The 15,750-nt window shown below is 45.7% G+C and overlaps 1 protein-coding gene across 1 annotated transcript in view; it reads right to left on the bottom strand.

Annotated features, from left to right (window-relative positions):
- The window catches only part of dapk2b (death-associated protein kinase 2b), a 132,191-nt gene that overhangs the window by 14,027 nt on the left and 102,414 nt on the right, over positions 1–15,750 (bottom strand). Inside the window, exons 4-5 of the mRNA XM_043680135.2 lie at positions 2,594–2,732; positions 679–805 (exon numbers count right to left, since the gene is read on the bottom strand). Of these exons, the coding sequence (XP_043536070.2) occupies positions 679–805; positions 2,594–2,732 (266 nt within the window). The remainder of the gene's footprint in view (positions 1–678; positions 806–2,593; positions 2,733–15,750) is intronic.

Here is a 15,750-nt window from a genome sequence, read left to right as displayed (position 1 = left end):
TAGGGGTGAAATTGGACAAGGACATGAATATAAAATGGACAGCACCACATTAACCACCTGTTATACACCGAGTAGACAGTCAGTATATGCAGATCAGCTGGAAGTATAATGAGCAAGGAATGTGAATCTGTGACCAGGGTCCACAGCTACTCCTAATGTCACCCCATTCAGTTTCACCAAACATGACAATAAATATTCTCTAACATTCAGCATTATTTAACTACATACAGATAAGGGAGAACACCACTTCGACTGGGACAACACATCCATCCTTGGACAAGCCAAACAAAGACATGCACGAGAATTCCTAGAAGCATGGCATTCCAACCGGAACTCTATCAACAAACACAGCGAGTTAGACCCTATCTACCACCCCCTGAGAAAAAGAACAGGAAGTGACTTCACCACAGGAAATAACATCACCAACCTAAAGAAACCTAAACATACAAACAGAAAGCAGGAATTTTCAGAATTGCTTCGCATGAGGCCCACTGATGATGTTACCCAATAAGGTAATGAAACACCTAGAAATGAACCTTTCAGCTCAGCGAGCAAATCTACATCCAAAATTTAACTACATATTCATCATCTTACCCCACTTATGAAGCATTTTTTTTTCTTTCAAACATAACGGATCTACAGCTGAAATTATGAAAGCTGTAGTTTTTAAATACCTACCAACAAATTCAGGGGTTCCAAATATGTTTTTAAACTCAACTCCATCTTCAATTGTGTGAGCGAGGCCAAAGTCTATCAACTTGATATGTGGCACTGGTACCTTGTCGAGAAGCATAATGTTTTCTGGCTGAAAATATATTTCACAAGAAGAATATTTATAACATAGCAATCATGAAGTCCTGTTTTGGTGCCAAGCCTTCAGTTGAGAGTTATTTGAAATAAATTACATTAGGAAAGGTTTGGAACCCCACCCCAGTAAAAACAAACCACTCTGAAACAGTATGCTCTCAATAAAATTTCTTGTACTTTTCATGTTTAATTCATCCTTTGCTAGTATAAAACTTCAGTATTGCTGAAGAAAGGTACATTTTGTTCAAACTTAGCATCTTGCAAGAATACCAAAGTAAAAAAGAAAAAAGCATTTCAACTGTATGCAAGAAGAGTGCAGATTGGCTGGCAAGTTGAAGTGACTAGTGGAAGTGTTTCCATGGAGAATACACCAGTTAATGATGACTGACAGTTAACTGCTAAGTTTTGTTTAAATTGTGAGTCTGATTGCCCATCTAAACTGAAAAAATGATCTGGAAGCTGTTGGCATTTGCAGGCTACGTAACTGGCATCACACCAGTATTGAAAGTCATATACCACATTACTCATTTGTGTGTTAGGCAGAATGTCATTTTAGCTTTTTGGCAGCATCCTGTTGCCGGTGAACACCACTCCTGTTGTTATAGCATTGTAGCAGCATGTAAACAGCTGTACTTATTGCTGAAAAATGTTAGAAATATAATATCCCATAGTAATCTGAGGAAGACAGGGATTCTCAGGCCAAAAGGGACAGATTCTAGTGCTAGTGTGGTGCCAGGTATGTCGGCTATATATTCCAAAGATGGTCAGAACTTTTCAAGCAGTATATAACTTAGTAAGCGAGGTACTAACCACATCTACCCTACCAGTCTGTGCTTGTACTCTCACAACAGTATTCAATATTATGTATGATGGGATTATTGAGCAAAGTTCAAAATGATTATGATGGCAACTAATTTAGGATTGTCAGTTGGATTTGTAATGTGGAATACTTGTATGTTCCGGAAACTATATTTGGCCTTGTACTTTGCAGACAGAAGGAACATGTGTGCACACTGAACCTGCTTCAACAGAGTATAAATGAGTTGACAGCCATTCTCTGGTCTCTTGGGGCAATTAGATTCAAATTGCTTGGTTTAATATTTAAACAAAGGCAGTGACCAGTTAGTCATCATTAATAGGTGCACATATCTACCAATCGCAAGCCTACTTGTGAACCAATCAACACATCCACTTCATTTAGTATGAAGGCCACTTTTCCTTCACTTTGGTATTTCTTATAAATTGTCCTGATGTAGGACAGTGGAATTTCTTCAACAATTTCTTTTTTCCAGCAATTATACCTCACTGCTGAAGCAAGAAAGCTGATGCATCTTGGCCCAAAGGTGTCCCTTCATAGTATTTAAATAGCAACTTTCTGGAGTATATTGTCCAATGTTGAAAATTTTGAAGGGTAAATGTTAACCCAGGCTTGGGAAGAACCCTCCTATTTATTCTGAATTGTTTACGGTCTGAGGAATCTTCAGTTTAGCATCTTATACTCAGGACAGCATTTCCAACAATGCAACACTCTCCCCATAATTCTCACAATGGGGTTGCCACAACCTCTGAATTAGGATGCAAGGCAGAGCTACCACGCAATTCCAATTATCCTTTAAAAAAGTAAGCTGTTAAATTTCCATGAGCATATTTATGATTTGTGCAGAGCTCTGAGCAGTTACACAATCTATTAAATTGTAAACTGTGGGAGAAATACAAAATGTTGCTGCACCTTAAAAATATGAAAAGGGGTTATGTTCCACAGAGTTAGATTGAAAAGAAACTCTACCTTGAGATCAAAGTGTGCAATGTTTTTGGAGTGGAGATAGTTCACTCCGTCCAAGATTTGTTTAATAAACGCAGTCGCTTCTTCTTCACTCAGAGATTCTTTCTGAGCCAAAAAGTCAAAGAGCTCTCCTCCAGATACCCTGAAAAAAACACCTTTTTCTTCATAACATGCATCAAACGAAGCAAGAGTTGACCGACACAAAGTCGCAAAATATATAAGAGCAGCAATAGGCCAGTCAGTTCCTCAAGCTTGCTCACAATTTAATAAGGTTATGGCCACCCTCTCCACTAACTAGGGAGGCAAGTTCAGCACATATAATTATGTCAGTGGTAAACAAGACGCTGCCATATTTGTATGCAACTCCCTATTAGTGCAGGCTCCCTTCGCAAATCACTGCTCCAGTCAAGGAAACTTGCGAGTGGTGGCAGGAGGAGACCTCTGTGGTGGTGGCAGGGCAGCAGCATCTCCACCCAAATAACCCACACCTCCAAACCCACTCAAGAGGAGGGTATTAAATTCTGCCAAGACTGGGATGGACAACACATTCTTCATCTGCTCCAGTTAGTCAAATACCTATCCTGCTGTGACGGTTTTTAATTTGATCACAGTATGTTGGGATCACTGGCTGGGCCTACGTTTACTAGCCATCCTTGTTTCCCTGGAGGAGTCGCCTTCTCAAATCATTGTAACCCTTGTCTTTAGGTTAAAGCAGATTCCCAAATGATGCAATAACAAAGGACACCAGGAACCCAATATGGAACAACCTCTGTTATCTGAACATGAATTATCCGAACAAAGTCTTGTCAAAATGTTATCTGAACAATCGGTTATCTGAACAATCGGTTATCTGAACAAATACTCCCTGCCCATCTTTTTTGGATAATCAAGGTTGTTCTGTAGTGTAAGCAAAAAAGACAGATCCTAGTCTAATGGTCTTTATATTTACTGCACAGATAGAAAGCACAATGTTTTTGAATGAAAATGTATTTTTAAACTCCCCATCATTGTGTCCTGTAAGAATTTCCACATCATTCTCCTGTGTGACATTCAGAACATAAAAATGTGTTGCTGGAAAAGCGCAGCAGGTCAGGCAGCATCAAAGGAGAAAGAGAATCGCCATGGTCTGGCAATGGAAGAGGCCATCGATGGAGGTGTCCCAGAGGTGTTCCCAGTACTTGCGGAACATTTCAGAGAATACCTCTGGGACACCCGCACCAACCAACCCAACCGCCCCGTGGCTGAACACTTTAACTCCCCCTCCCACTCCGTCAAGGACATGCAGGTCCTTGGCCTCCTCCATCGCCAGACCATGGCAACACGACGCCTGGAAGAAGAGCAATTCATCTTCCGCCTAGGAACCCTCCAGCCACAGGAGATGAATGCGGATTTCTCCAGCTTCCTCATTTCCCCTCCCACCCCACCTTTTCTCAGTCCCAGCCCTCAGACTCAGCACCGCCTTCTTGACCTGCAATCTTCTTCCCGACCTCTCCGCCCCCCCACTCCTTCTCTGGCCTATCACCCTCACCTTAACCTCCTTCCAGCTATTGCATTCCCAACGCACCTCCCCCAAGTCCCTCCTCCCTACCTTTTATCTTAGCCTGCTTGGCACACCCTCCTCATTCCTGAAGAAGGGCTTATGCCCGAAACGTCAATTCTCCTTCTCCTTGGATGCTGCCTGACATGCTGCTCTTTTCCAGCAACACATTTTCAAGCTCTGATCTCCAGCATCTGCAGTCCTCACTTTCTCCTAGTTGACATTCAGAACACAACAATACTTATCCTAGTCCAAGGATTACATAATAAGAGCACAAAGTTAAGAACTACACAACACCAGTCTAGTTATTTGGAAGCGCTAGCTTTCGGAATGCTGCTCCTTCATCAGGTGATGAACCTGGTGTTGTATGATTTTTAACTTTGTACACCCCAGTCCAACACCGGCTCTTCCAAATCATAATAAGAGCAACGAATGTTCAAAGCTGCAATAGGACAGCCTATACGAATTCTTGCCTGAGCAAAATTCAAGCTTCATTGATCTATTCCTGGTCCAGCAATATATTGGGTTTGTTTAACTCGAGAGCAAAGTTTCACCATCTTCCCTAATACACAGCAAAATACTGTTGACATTTGAAATTTGAATTTAAAATGGAGCATGCTGGAAATACTCAGCAGCAAACATAATTGGAGAGAGCAGGTCAAGATGACCGATCATCAGAACTTTATACAATCCACACAATTTTATCAAGTCGCCTTGTGAAGTCGGAACTTTCACAAGCATTTTAAAATGAGAGGAAAAAGCATAGCTGCACACATCATTTAACGAAGTCCAGTGTGAGTATAGGGAGATGTAGGACGAATTATAGGGGGGAGGGGTGCAGTGTGGAGTATAGGGGAGGGGTACACCATAGAGTCAGAGGGAAGTGCAGTGTGGAGTATGGGGGGGTTCAGTGCAGGCTGTAGGGGAGGGGTGCAGTGTGGAGTATAGGGGAGGGGTACACCATAGAGTCAGAGGGAGGTGCAGTGTGGAGTATGGGGGGGTTCAGTGCAGGCTGTAGGGGAGGGGTGCAGTGTGGACTACAGGGAGATGCGGCGTGGAGTATAGGGAGATGCAGGACAAATTATAGGGGTAGGGATGCAGCATGGAGTATGGGGGAGGGGTGCAATGTAGACTATAGGGGAGGGGTACAGTATGGAGTATGGGAGTTGCAGCATGGACTATGGGGGGGGTATAATGCGAAGTATAGGGTGGTGCAGCACGGAGTATAGGGGATGGGTGCAGTGTGGAGAATGGGGGAGGGGTGCAGCGTGGACTGGGGGGTGCAGTGCAGAGTATAGGGTGATGCAGCATGGACTATGGGGGGTGCAATGCAGACTATAGGGTGGTGCAGCGCGGACAATAAGGTGGTGCAGCGTGGACTATGGGGCCAGTGCAGAGTATAGGGGATGGGTGCAGCGTGGAGAATAGTGGAGGGGTGCAGCGTGGACTGGGGGGTGCAGCATGGACTGGGGGCGTGCAGTTGGGAGTATAGGGAGTGGTACAGTGTGAGTAAAGGGTGGTGCAGCGTGGACTATGTAGGGGTGCAGTGTGGATTATGGGGGAGTGCAGTGTGGACTATAGAGGTGGGGTGCAGTGTGGACTATGTGGGAGGGATGCAGTGTGGAGTATAGGGGGTGCGGTGCAGCATGGGGTGCAGTGTGGATGATGGGGGAGGGTGCAGTGTGGACTATGGAGGAATCCAGCATGGAGTATAGGGTGGTGCAGCGTGGCATGGGGGCGGAATGTAGAGTATAGGAGAGGGGTGCAGTGTAGACTATGGGGAGGTGCGGTGTGGTGTATGGGGAGGTGCAGAGTGGTGTATGGGGAGGTGCAGTGTGGTGTATGGGGTGGTGCAGTGTGGTGTATGGGGTGGTGCAGTGTGGTGTATGGGGTGGTGCAGTGTGGTGTATGGGGGGGTGCAGTGTAGACAATGGGGAGGTGCGGCGTGGTGTATGGGGATGAGCAGTGTGGTGCATGGGGGGGTGCGGTGTGGTGTATGAAGGGTGCGGTGTGGTGTATGAAGGGTGCCGTGTGGTGTATGGGGGGTGCCGTGTGGTGTATGGGGGGTGCCGTGTGGTGTATGGGGGGTGCCGTGTGGTGTATGGGGGGTGCCGTGTGGTGTATGCGGGGTGCAGTGTGGTGTATGCGGGGTGCAGTGTGGTGTATGCGGGGTGCAGTGTGGTGTATGCGGGGTGCAGTGTGGTGTATGCGGGGTGCAGTGTGGTGTATGCGGGGTGCAGTGTGGTGTATGCGGGGTGCAGTGTGGTGTATGCGGGGTGCAGTGTGGTGTATGCGGGGGTGCAGTGTGGTGTATGCGGGGGTGCAGTGTGGTGTATGGGGGGGTGCAGTATGGTGTATGGGGGGGTGCAGTGTGGTGTATGGGGGGGTGCAGTATGGTGTATGGGGGGGTGCAGTATGGTGTATGGGGGGGTGCAGTATGGTGTATGGGGGGTGCAGTATGGTGTATGGGGGGTGCAGTATGGTGTATGGGGGGTGCAGTATGGTGTATGGGGGGTGCAGTGTGGTGTGCGGGGACGAGCGGTGTGGTGTGCGGGGACGAGCGGTGTGGTGCGCGGGGACGAGCGGTGTGGTGCGCGGGGACGAGCGGTGTGGTGCGCGGGGACGAGCGGTGTGGTGCACGGGGACGAGCGGTGTGGTGCACGGGGACGAGCGGTGTGGTGCACGGGGACGAGCGGTGTGGTGCACGGGGACGAGCGGTGTGGTGTACGGGGGGTGCGGTGTGGTGTACGGGGGGTGCGGTGTGGTGTAGGGGGGGTGCGGTGTGGTGTAGGGGGGGTGCGGTGTGGTGTAGGGGGGGTGCGGTGTGGTGTAGGGGGGGTGCGGTGTGGTGTATGGGGGGGTGCGGTGTGGTGTATGGGGGGGTGCGGTGTGGTGTATGGGGGGTGCGGTGTGGTGTATGGGGGGTGCGGTGTGGTGTATGGGGGGTGCGCTGTGGTGTATGGGGGGGTGCGGTGTGGTGTATGGGGGGGTGCGGTGTGGTGTATGGGGGGGTGCGGTGTGGTGTATGGGGGGGTGCGGTGTGGTGTATGGGGGGGTGCGGTGTGGTGTATGGGGGGTGCGGTGTGGTGTATGGGGGGGTGCGGTGTGGTGTATGGGGGGGTGCGGTGTGGTGTATGGGGGGTGCGGTGTGGTGTATGGGGCGGTGCGGTGTGGTGTATGGGGGGGTGCGGTGTGGTGTATGGGGATGAGCGGTGTGGTGTATGGGGATGAGCGGTGTGGTGTATGGGGATGAGCGGTGTGGTGTATGGGGGGTGCAGTGTGGTGTATGGGGGGGTGCAGTGTGGTGTATGGGGATGAGTGGTGTGATGTATGGGGATGAGCGGTGTGGTGTATGGGGGGTGCAGTGTGGACTATGGGAAGCTGCAGAGTAGATTTAACTTGAAGGTGCTTTAGGCTGCAGGCTTAGTTTTTGACTGGTGTGAAAATGACCTTTCTTTACAAGTGCAAGAGAAATACCTGACTCAATATTCTATTGTGTTTGTTTTGTTAACACTTTACCCTGGAACAAGGCAGTGATGACACTGTTCACCTACTGGCTTGTTTTGCCATACAAGTTGAGAAATTGTTTCTCTGTTGCTGACAATTCTGAAGGTCCATTCCCAACCCGTTGTCAACAGGTACACAAAATTTAAGTGTAATTAATTCTTTGCCAGGAATCAGTTTTGGACAAGAGACCTTTCTGAAAAAGATGAGAAATTTCAAACAAGTTCCTTTTCAAGCACAGATTGAATTGCACTGCTTATAGTCATTGTTTCCAGTGAATACGTGTGTTCTGACCCTCTGGCAGCTGTGTTTAATGTCACCAACAGAATCGGTTTTCCACTTTGGAACCAACACTCCTGATAAGAAAACGAATCTATCGCTTGCATCTGGTTACCTCAACATTTCTTTTCCCTCCTTTCTACTGCACTTCTAACTTTTTCTTATTTGATCGATGTATTTGAACACGAGTGCAGGCAATGCTAAGATGTTTCACTAACTCCCCTGGAAAGGCCAATTCTAAACAAACAGTCATTGATTTGAGAGATTACCTTTAAACTTAATGGAGCCTGGCTAGAATTTTGTAAAAGTTATACAGGGTAAACTTTTCAACAATAAAACTAATTAAATGCTGATAAACAATGGAATGAAAAATTCTCAAGAATCTACTTACCTCTGCCTGAAAAAGACACAGTCAGAACTTTATTATACAAGCAGCATCTCTGCTCTATGATGTAACAAATCACCAGGGGAGTGGCGACTAAAGCAGATCTCCTATGGTCTTTGATGGCTACCTCTGTGAAAAATGCAACAGCAGCTGAATCCCAAATAATTCAGCTCAAATATCAGCGAAGTATCAGTAGCTGCAGTGCCAATCTTCACGGAGCAGCAGTTTACCATCTGCTCCTGTTGGAAACCAGATTAAGATTATTCTGACTTGAAGTGCCTTCCGATCAGGATCCCAGCAGAGCTTCCAATCTCAGTCGCCCCAGCTAAGGTTGGTGGCCTGCTCTGCCACCAGTATCTGTGGTAGCTTAGGGGTTAGATACACGGATCAACTTGTTACAAAAGATTCAGCGATCCCTTGCATTCAATGGAGAAATCATCACTGAAAGCACTACAATCATCTGGTAATAACCCTCTCCCTCCCATTCTAAACCAAAAACAAAACCTGGAATTAGAATAAATCTAATGATAACCAACTATACAATTGTTGCAAAAAATCTCTATGAAAGGAAATCTACCATCCCTACCTGATCTGGCCTACACGTGACTCCAGACCTATAGCAATGTAGTGGACTCTTAGTTACCCACTAAAATGACCTAGTTATATCAAACATAAGAAAACTCTCAAAAAAGGAATGAAAGTGGACAGACCAGAAAAGGCAACAGGAAAATCAGCCTATCAACCCTGCAAAGTTCTTCTTCCTAATATCTGGGCTTTAGTGCCAAAATTGGGAGACCTGTCTCACAGACTAATCAAGTAACAGTCTAACATAATCAGAATCAGAATCATACCTTACAAACAACGTCTCAGTCACCAGCACTATTCCTGGATATGAACTGTTCCACAAGCAGGACAGAGCCAGCAGAGTTGGCTGAATGGTGGTATACCGTCAGGAAGGAGTTGCCGGGACTCCCCAACATGGACTCCCATCTCCATGAAGACCCTTAGCATTAGGTCAAGCAACGGCAAGGAAATTTCCTGCAGATTCCGATGCACCATCCTCCCTCAGCTGGAGAATCAGTCTTCCTCCATGCTGAACATTCCTTCGAGAAGGCACTGAGGGTGACAATGTACTCTGGGAGGAGGACTTCAACGTCCATCATGAAGAGTGGCTCAGGAGTACTACTACTAAACAAACTGGTCAAATATTAAAAGATATAGCTGCTTGACTGTGTCTGGGGTGAGGGAATCAACAAGAAATAACATACTTGAGCTGTCCTATTTACCACACTTCCCATGGCATTACCAGTGGAAGTGACCACTGCTTAGTGGAGACCAAGTCCAGCCTTCACATTGAGAATACCCCCATCATGTTGTCATAGAGTCAGAGATGTACAACACAGAAACAGACCCTTCGGTCCAACTCGTCCATGCTGACCAGATATCCCAACCTAATCTCGTCCAATTTGCCAGCACTTGGCCCATATCCTTCTAAACTGAAAATGTGTTGCTGGAAAAGCGCAGCAGGTCAGGCAGCATCCAGGGAACAGGAGAATTGACGTTTCGGGCATAAGCCCTTCTTCAGGAATCGAAAGGCTTATGCCCGAAACGTCGATTCTCCTGTTCCCTGGATGCTGCCTGACCTGCTGCGCTTTTCCAGCAACACATTTTCAGCTCTGATCTCCAGCATCTGCAGACCTCACTTTCTCCCCATATCCTTCTAAACCCTCCCTTTTAAATCCAGACGCCTTTTAAATGTTGCAATTGAACCAGCCTCCACCACTTCCTCTGGCAGCTCATTCCATACACATACCACCCTCTGCGTGAAAAGTTGCTCCTTAGGGCCTTTTTGGACTTTTCCCCTCTCACCCAAAACATATGCCCTCTAGTTCTGGATTCCCTCACCTCAGGAAAAAGACTTTGTCTATTTATCCTATCCATGTCCCTCATTATTTTATAAACCTCTATAAGGTCACCCCTCAGCCTTCGATGCTCCAGGGAAAACAGCCCCAGCCTATTCAACCTGTCCCTATAGCTCAAATCCTCCAACCCTGGCAACATCCTTGTAAATCTTTTCTGAACCCTTTCAAGTTTCACAACATCCTTCCGATAGGAAGGAGACCAGAATTGCATGCAATATTCCAACAGTGGCCTAACCAATGTGTGAAACCATTTTCTTCCTGATTTGGAGGTGCCATTGTTGGACTGAGGTGGACAAAGTGAAAAATCTCACAACATCAGGTTACAGTCCAACAGGTTTATTTGGAAGCACTCTTTTCCAAAAATCCTTTTGGAAACATTTTTTCCTACACAAAGGGTGGTAGGTGCCTGGAACACACTGCCGTGGGAATTGGGAGAAACAGATAGGCTAACAACGTTTAAGTAGCATTCAGACAGACACATGAACAGGCAAGGAATAGACCACATGCAGGCAGATGGTATCATTATCAACAGAGAAATGGTGGGACAAAGGGCCTGATCCCTGTGCTGTTTTGTTCTTTGTTCTTAAACGTTAGCACCCTGACAGGCAGTGAGGTCATAAAGTTTTCACCCTAACTTTTCAACTTGGTGTCAGCGGCATTTCTCAGAGCCTGAAAGCACTGTTTGGGAGGCACTATTGCCAACAAAACATCAATATGGGACAGCCATCATCTGCGAAGTTAATCCTTTTACCATGACCTGATAAGCAATTGAGTAAAGAAAATAATTACAGTGTGAATTGCCATTATGCCTGTTACAAAACATTAAACATGCCAGTTTAGAAACCTAAAGATGCCCTAAAACATTACAAAGTTAATACTTTTAACTGCTATTTGTCAAATCTACCTTGATAAAGGTAGAACAGTGGATGTGGCTGTATATGGATTTTAGGAGAAAGTGAGGACTGCAGATGCTGGAGATCAGACTTGAGAGTTGCTGAAAAATCACAGCAGGTCAGGCAGCATCTGAGGAGCAGGAGAGTCGATGCCCTGGGCAAAAGCCCCCCACCAGGAACGAGGCCCGTGGGTGTGGCACTATCACAGTGCTGAATGGACACAAAAGACTGGGCAACTGAGGTGCTGTGGGCCATCAACAGCAGTTGAATTGTACTCCAAAACAATCCGGAAACTCATGGCCTTGCACATCCCCACCTACTGTTACCATACAGCACAGCACCAACCCTGGTTTAAAGAGGGCACAGGATGGCAGGCAAGAAGCAGACATACCTAAAAATCTGGAGAAGGTATAACACAGTTGTTCTCATTGTGTTTCACACAGTTGAGCAATTCTCAAGTTCATCCTTTTTTTCATTATTTTAAGGTCAGTATTTGTTGCCTTGAGGGCAGTTAAGTGACAACCACATTGTTGAGGATCTGGAGTCACATGTAGGCCAGACCAGATAAGGAGAACAAATTTTTTTTCTGCAGGGTATTAGTGAACCAGACAATTGATAGTGTTTACACGGTCACTATGAGACTAATGTTTTGCACTTCAGAATTTTTAAAATTGGATTCAGATTTGATCATCTGTCTTGGTGGGATTTGAACCCTGGTGGATTATCCTGGGCCCTTGGATTTCTAACACTGTAGTAGAGACAGAGCAGCAGGGAAAAAACTCTTTGGCTAATCATGTCCACTCCTGTCAAAACTGCCACCTAATTAATTTAAACCTATTTTCTCACACTTAGTCCTCCATCTTGGAGAATTTCCTCTGCACCCTCTCCACAGTGCTATCACATGCCTCTAAGAATGTAGATTCCAGAACTGCACACAATGTTCTAGCTGTGACCTAACCAATATTTTACACAGTTCCAGCATAACCTCCCATTCAAACTCAATAAATAAGGGTAAGTATACCATACTCCTTCTTAATCTCTATCTACCTGCCTTGATACCTTATGGGACTAGTGCACATGCACACCAAGGTCCTCAATGCTTTACACAGGGATTTAGTCTCCATCATGTATTCCTCTGCCTTGTTTGCCCTAATATTACCACATCACTGCTTCTGCACTGGCTCAATTAGATATTTCATCATTGTGTTTAGCATGAATGTAAAACCTTTCAGCTAGCAGTAACAGCTTGTGATTTTGGGCATTCAGTTGGCAGGGTCTGAGAATGATTTCACCCCTAATGGGTAATCTGAGCAACCACAAATTCACACCCATTTGGATTAAGGTTCAGATGTACCAAATGAGGGACTGAAAGTCATACGAAATCTTCCACATTAATCACGTTTGGCTATCTGCAGAAATATTTCCTCATTTGGCTCAGTGGTACGGCAAAGCTCCTGAGAAGGACCTTAGGAATGTTCTACCTTATAAAAGGGTGTCATATGAATGCAATTTAGTGGTACACCTCCAAGCTTCATCTAAGATTTATCCTGTACCAAGAAAATTCTTTTCCAGAACAGCAGCATAAAAACAGCATCAACTGGCGTGCAAGTTTCATATGTATTCCATGGCAGATGGTGGAATTTGAATTCAATATAAACCAGAAATTAAGAATCTAATGATGACCACAAAGTGACTGTTAATCATCATAAAAAAACCCTTCAAGGAAGGAAACAGCCATCCTTACCTGGTCTGGCCTAGAAGTGACTCCAGATCCACAGTAATGTGGTTGACTCTTAACTGCCTTTTGGGTAATTAGGGAAGGGCAATAAATGCTGGCCTAACCAGTGACGCCCACATTCCTTCAGTGAATAAAATAGAACAAAGGCAGCGAGTTGGTCACCACTGATCAGCGTCACAGAACACAACCACTAATTTCCCAATGAAAGATATTCCCAGCACAAAAGCAACATAGAAAATCAGCCATTCAGTCCATCAAGGCTAGTTTCCAATTCAATATAATCATGGCTGATCCTCTATCCTAACATTTACTCTCTTTTCTCATTCCTCTCATCACCTTTAATGCCGAGAAATCTATTTATTTCTTTAATATAAAAGTAAAATTGAACACTCCAGATAGCCACAACAATGAACATAAAATAATAAATGCTAACAGAAACCATACCAACATGACTACTACTCACAGGCTAATTATACAGATTCAGATAAAGGGATTATAAACTGATTAACTTTCATATTAGAATTTACAGTGTCATCCAAATTCTTGCATGAAATTGTGGTTTGGCGATTACTGTTCGAGTGCCTCTGTCAATACAATAGTGCCTGTCATTAATGTTCACAATATAATGACATTTCCAAGACACCCACAGCAACCAGGAACATAAACACTCACAAAACATCCCTGTGCAAAAGGGGATTGCAACATCACTTCCTCTGCGGCTGTTCATCGAGATCAAGAATGCCTTACTCTCACGTGGGACAGCTCACAGAGTCTACAAGTCATGCTTTGGACCTATCACAAGTGGGGCAGGTGGCGCTCCAAGGGATAGACAAGAAAATTCTTTTTTTAAAGAGAAGGTCTTTGGGCCCTTCCTGACTCAGCATTATCTCACATTCACAACAAACTCCCTGGATGTGTTTAGCTCCTCCCCGAATGAAGCGAAAGTCAAGACTGCAAATGCTGGAGATTAGAGTCAAGATTAGAGTGGTGTTGGAAAAGCACAGCGGGTCAGGCAGCATCCATGAAGCAGGAAAATCAACGTTTTGGGCAGGAGCCCTTCATCAGGAATGAGCTGATGAAAGGCTTTTGCCCGAAATGTCGATTCCCCTGCTCCTTGGATGCTGCCTGACCTGCTGTGCTTTTCCATCACCACTCTAATCCAGACTCTTTCCCAAATGAACCTTCTCCAGGCTGAGACTGTCAAGAATCAGTGAGGATGTTTGAACACTTCAGTGATGCTTTGAGGACATCCTCTTTCCTCCTGCCGCCATGACCCAGCTATAGTTCAGAGAACCTGGTGGCACACAATTGATGATATAATAACGATGACATGTCCCACCCAATGGAGTCAGTTTTGAGCCACAATGAGTGCCTCGACAGTAGGGATGTTGATGCGAGAGAGGTCTCTGCCATTGCATGCCCTTTTCTCCCCCACAGGATTTGGAGGAGCGTGTGTTGCTGTGTGTGGACTTCTCCAGTGTTTTGAGATGTCTGCTGTAGATTGTCCAAATCACCAAAGCCTGTAGAAATGTTGCGATCACTGCTGCCCAATATACCACAACATTAGCTTCCACTTTGAAACTGAGTCCTCACATACTCAGCCAAAAACTGAGCTCACACATGACAAGAAGATTTCATCATCCATGTCTGCATCCGTTGAGAGGAGGGTCCCAAAAGGTATAGAAAATGGCCCATTACATCCAGGATCTCATCATTGCTCGGAGATCGACAGGGGAGCTGGTCGGAAGAGGGCTTTAGTTTCTCGGTGTTGAGAGAAAGGCACATCTTCGGATTTGCTTCAAGGGAGAGTGGACAGTGACCTGGAGTTCTGTTTCTCAGTGAGCACGCACACGGATCACCTGCATACTGAAGTGCAACATCTGAGCTTAGAATGACTTTGGATTTAGAATGAAGACAGTTCAGTCAATTCTGTTTCCACACACCTGTAGGCAGTAGTTTGCTGGAGGTGAGGGGTACTATAGCAGTGAGGGAGTTGAAGATGAGGGCTAGTACAATGACACAGACCTATAAGAGTCAAAGAGCGTGATGTTGAAAAAGCACAGCCAGTCAGGCATCATCCGAGGAGCAGGAGAGTCAAAATTTCAAGCATAAGCTCTTCATCAGGAATGAGGGGATGGCCCAAGGCAGAGGAGAGATAAATGGGAGGGGGTGGGGCTGGGAGGGAAGGTAGCTGGGAATGCAAAAGGAGTTGAAGGTAGCGATGAAGGTGATAGGTCGGACAGGAAGATGGACAGGTAGGAGGTTGGGGCAGATAGGTGGACCTTTATGACCCCAGTATTAACTGAGATGGAGCAGGGATAGGGAAAGGCATCACAGACGCTTGGACTACAGGAGACTTACAACAATTAGATGCTTAGGTTTTGACAAATTTGGTCAGCCGAAGGGCCTTTGTCTGTCTGTAGACTTCTATGACTCCATAACTGTGACTGAGGTAGGAAGAAACATTTCCCTTCATTACAGGGGTCAATAACAAAGGACCATAGATTGAAGAGATAGGGGTTGAATGGGGTTTTAAGGAAGAATTATGTTTTACCTGGAACACTCAATGGTAGTAGAGAGTACGTCAATAAAATATTTTGAAGAAGTATTTAGCCGAAATCTTGATGCACAGCACACCAGGGTCCAGGCCAAATGTTTGGCAATGGGGTGAGAACAGATAAGTGCTTATTGACTGGCACAGACATGATGGCACAAAGGGCCTCTTTTCATGCTGAAAGATCCTATGATTCTATGAATATTTGCTGGGTAATCCATGGAGTGCAAAGAATTACATTGGCACCTAATTTAGGATTGTCAGTCAGGCTTGCAGTGTGATGTACTTGCATGTACTGGAAGTTCCATGCATTAAATTCATAGGGCCCTGCACTCTGCAGACAAAAAG

Source organism: Chiloscyllium plagiosum, unplaced genomic scaffold (assembly GCF_037043375.1).
Source record: "Chiloscyllium plagiosum isolate Xiang-an unplaced genomic scaffold, Cpla_swu_hap1 HiC_scaffold_42, whole genome shotgun sequence".
Classification (NCBI taxonomy): Eukaryota; Metazoa; Chordata; class Chondrichthyes; order Orectolobiformes; family Hemiscylliidae; genus Chiloscyllium; species Chiloscyllium plagiosum.
The sequence above is the reverse complement of the archived record's forward strand: the minus strand, read 5'-3'. Positions and strand labels throughout refer to the sequence as shown.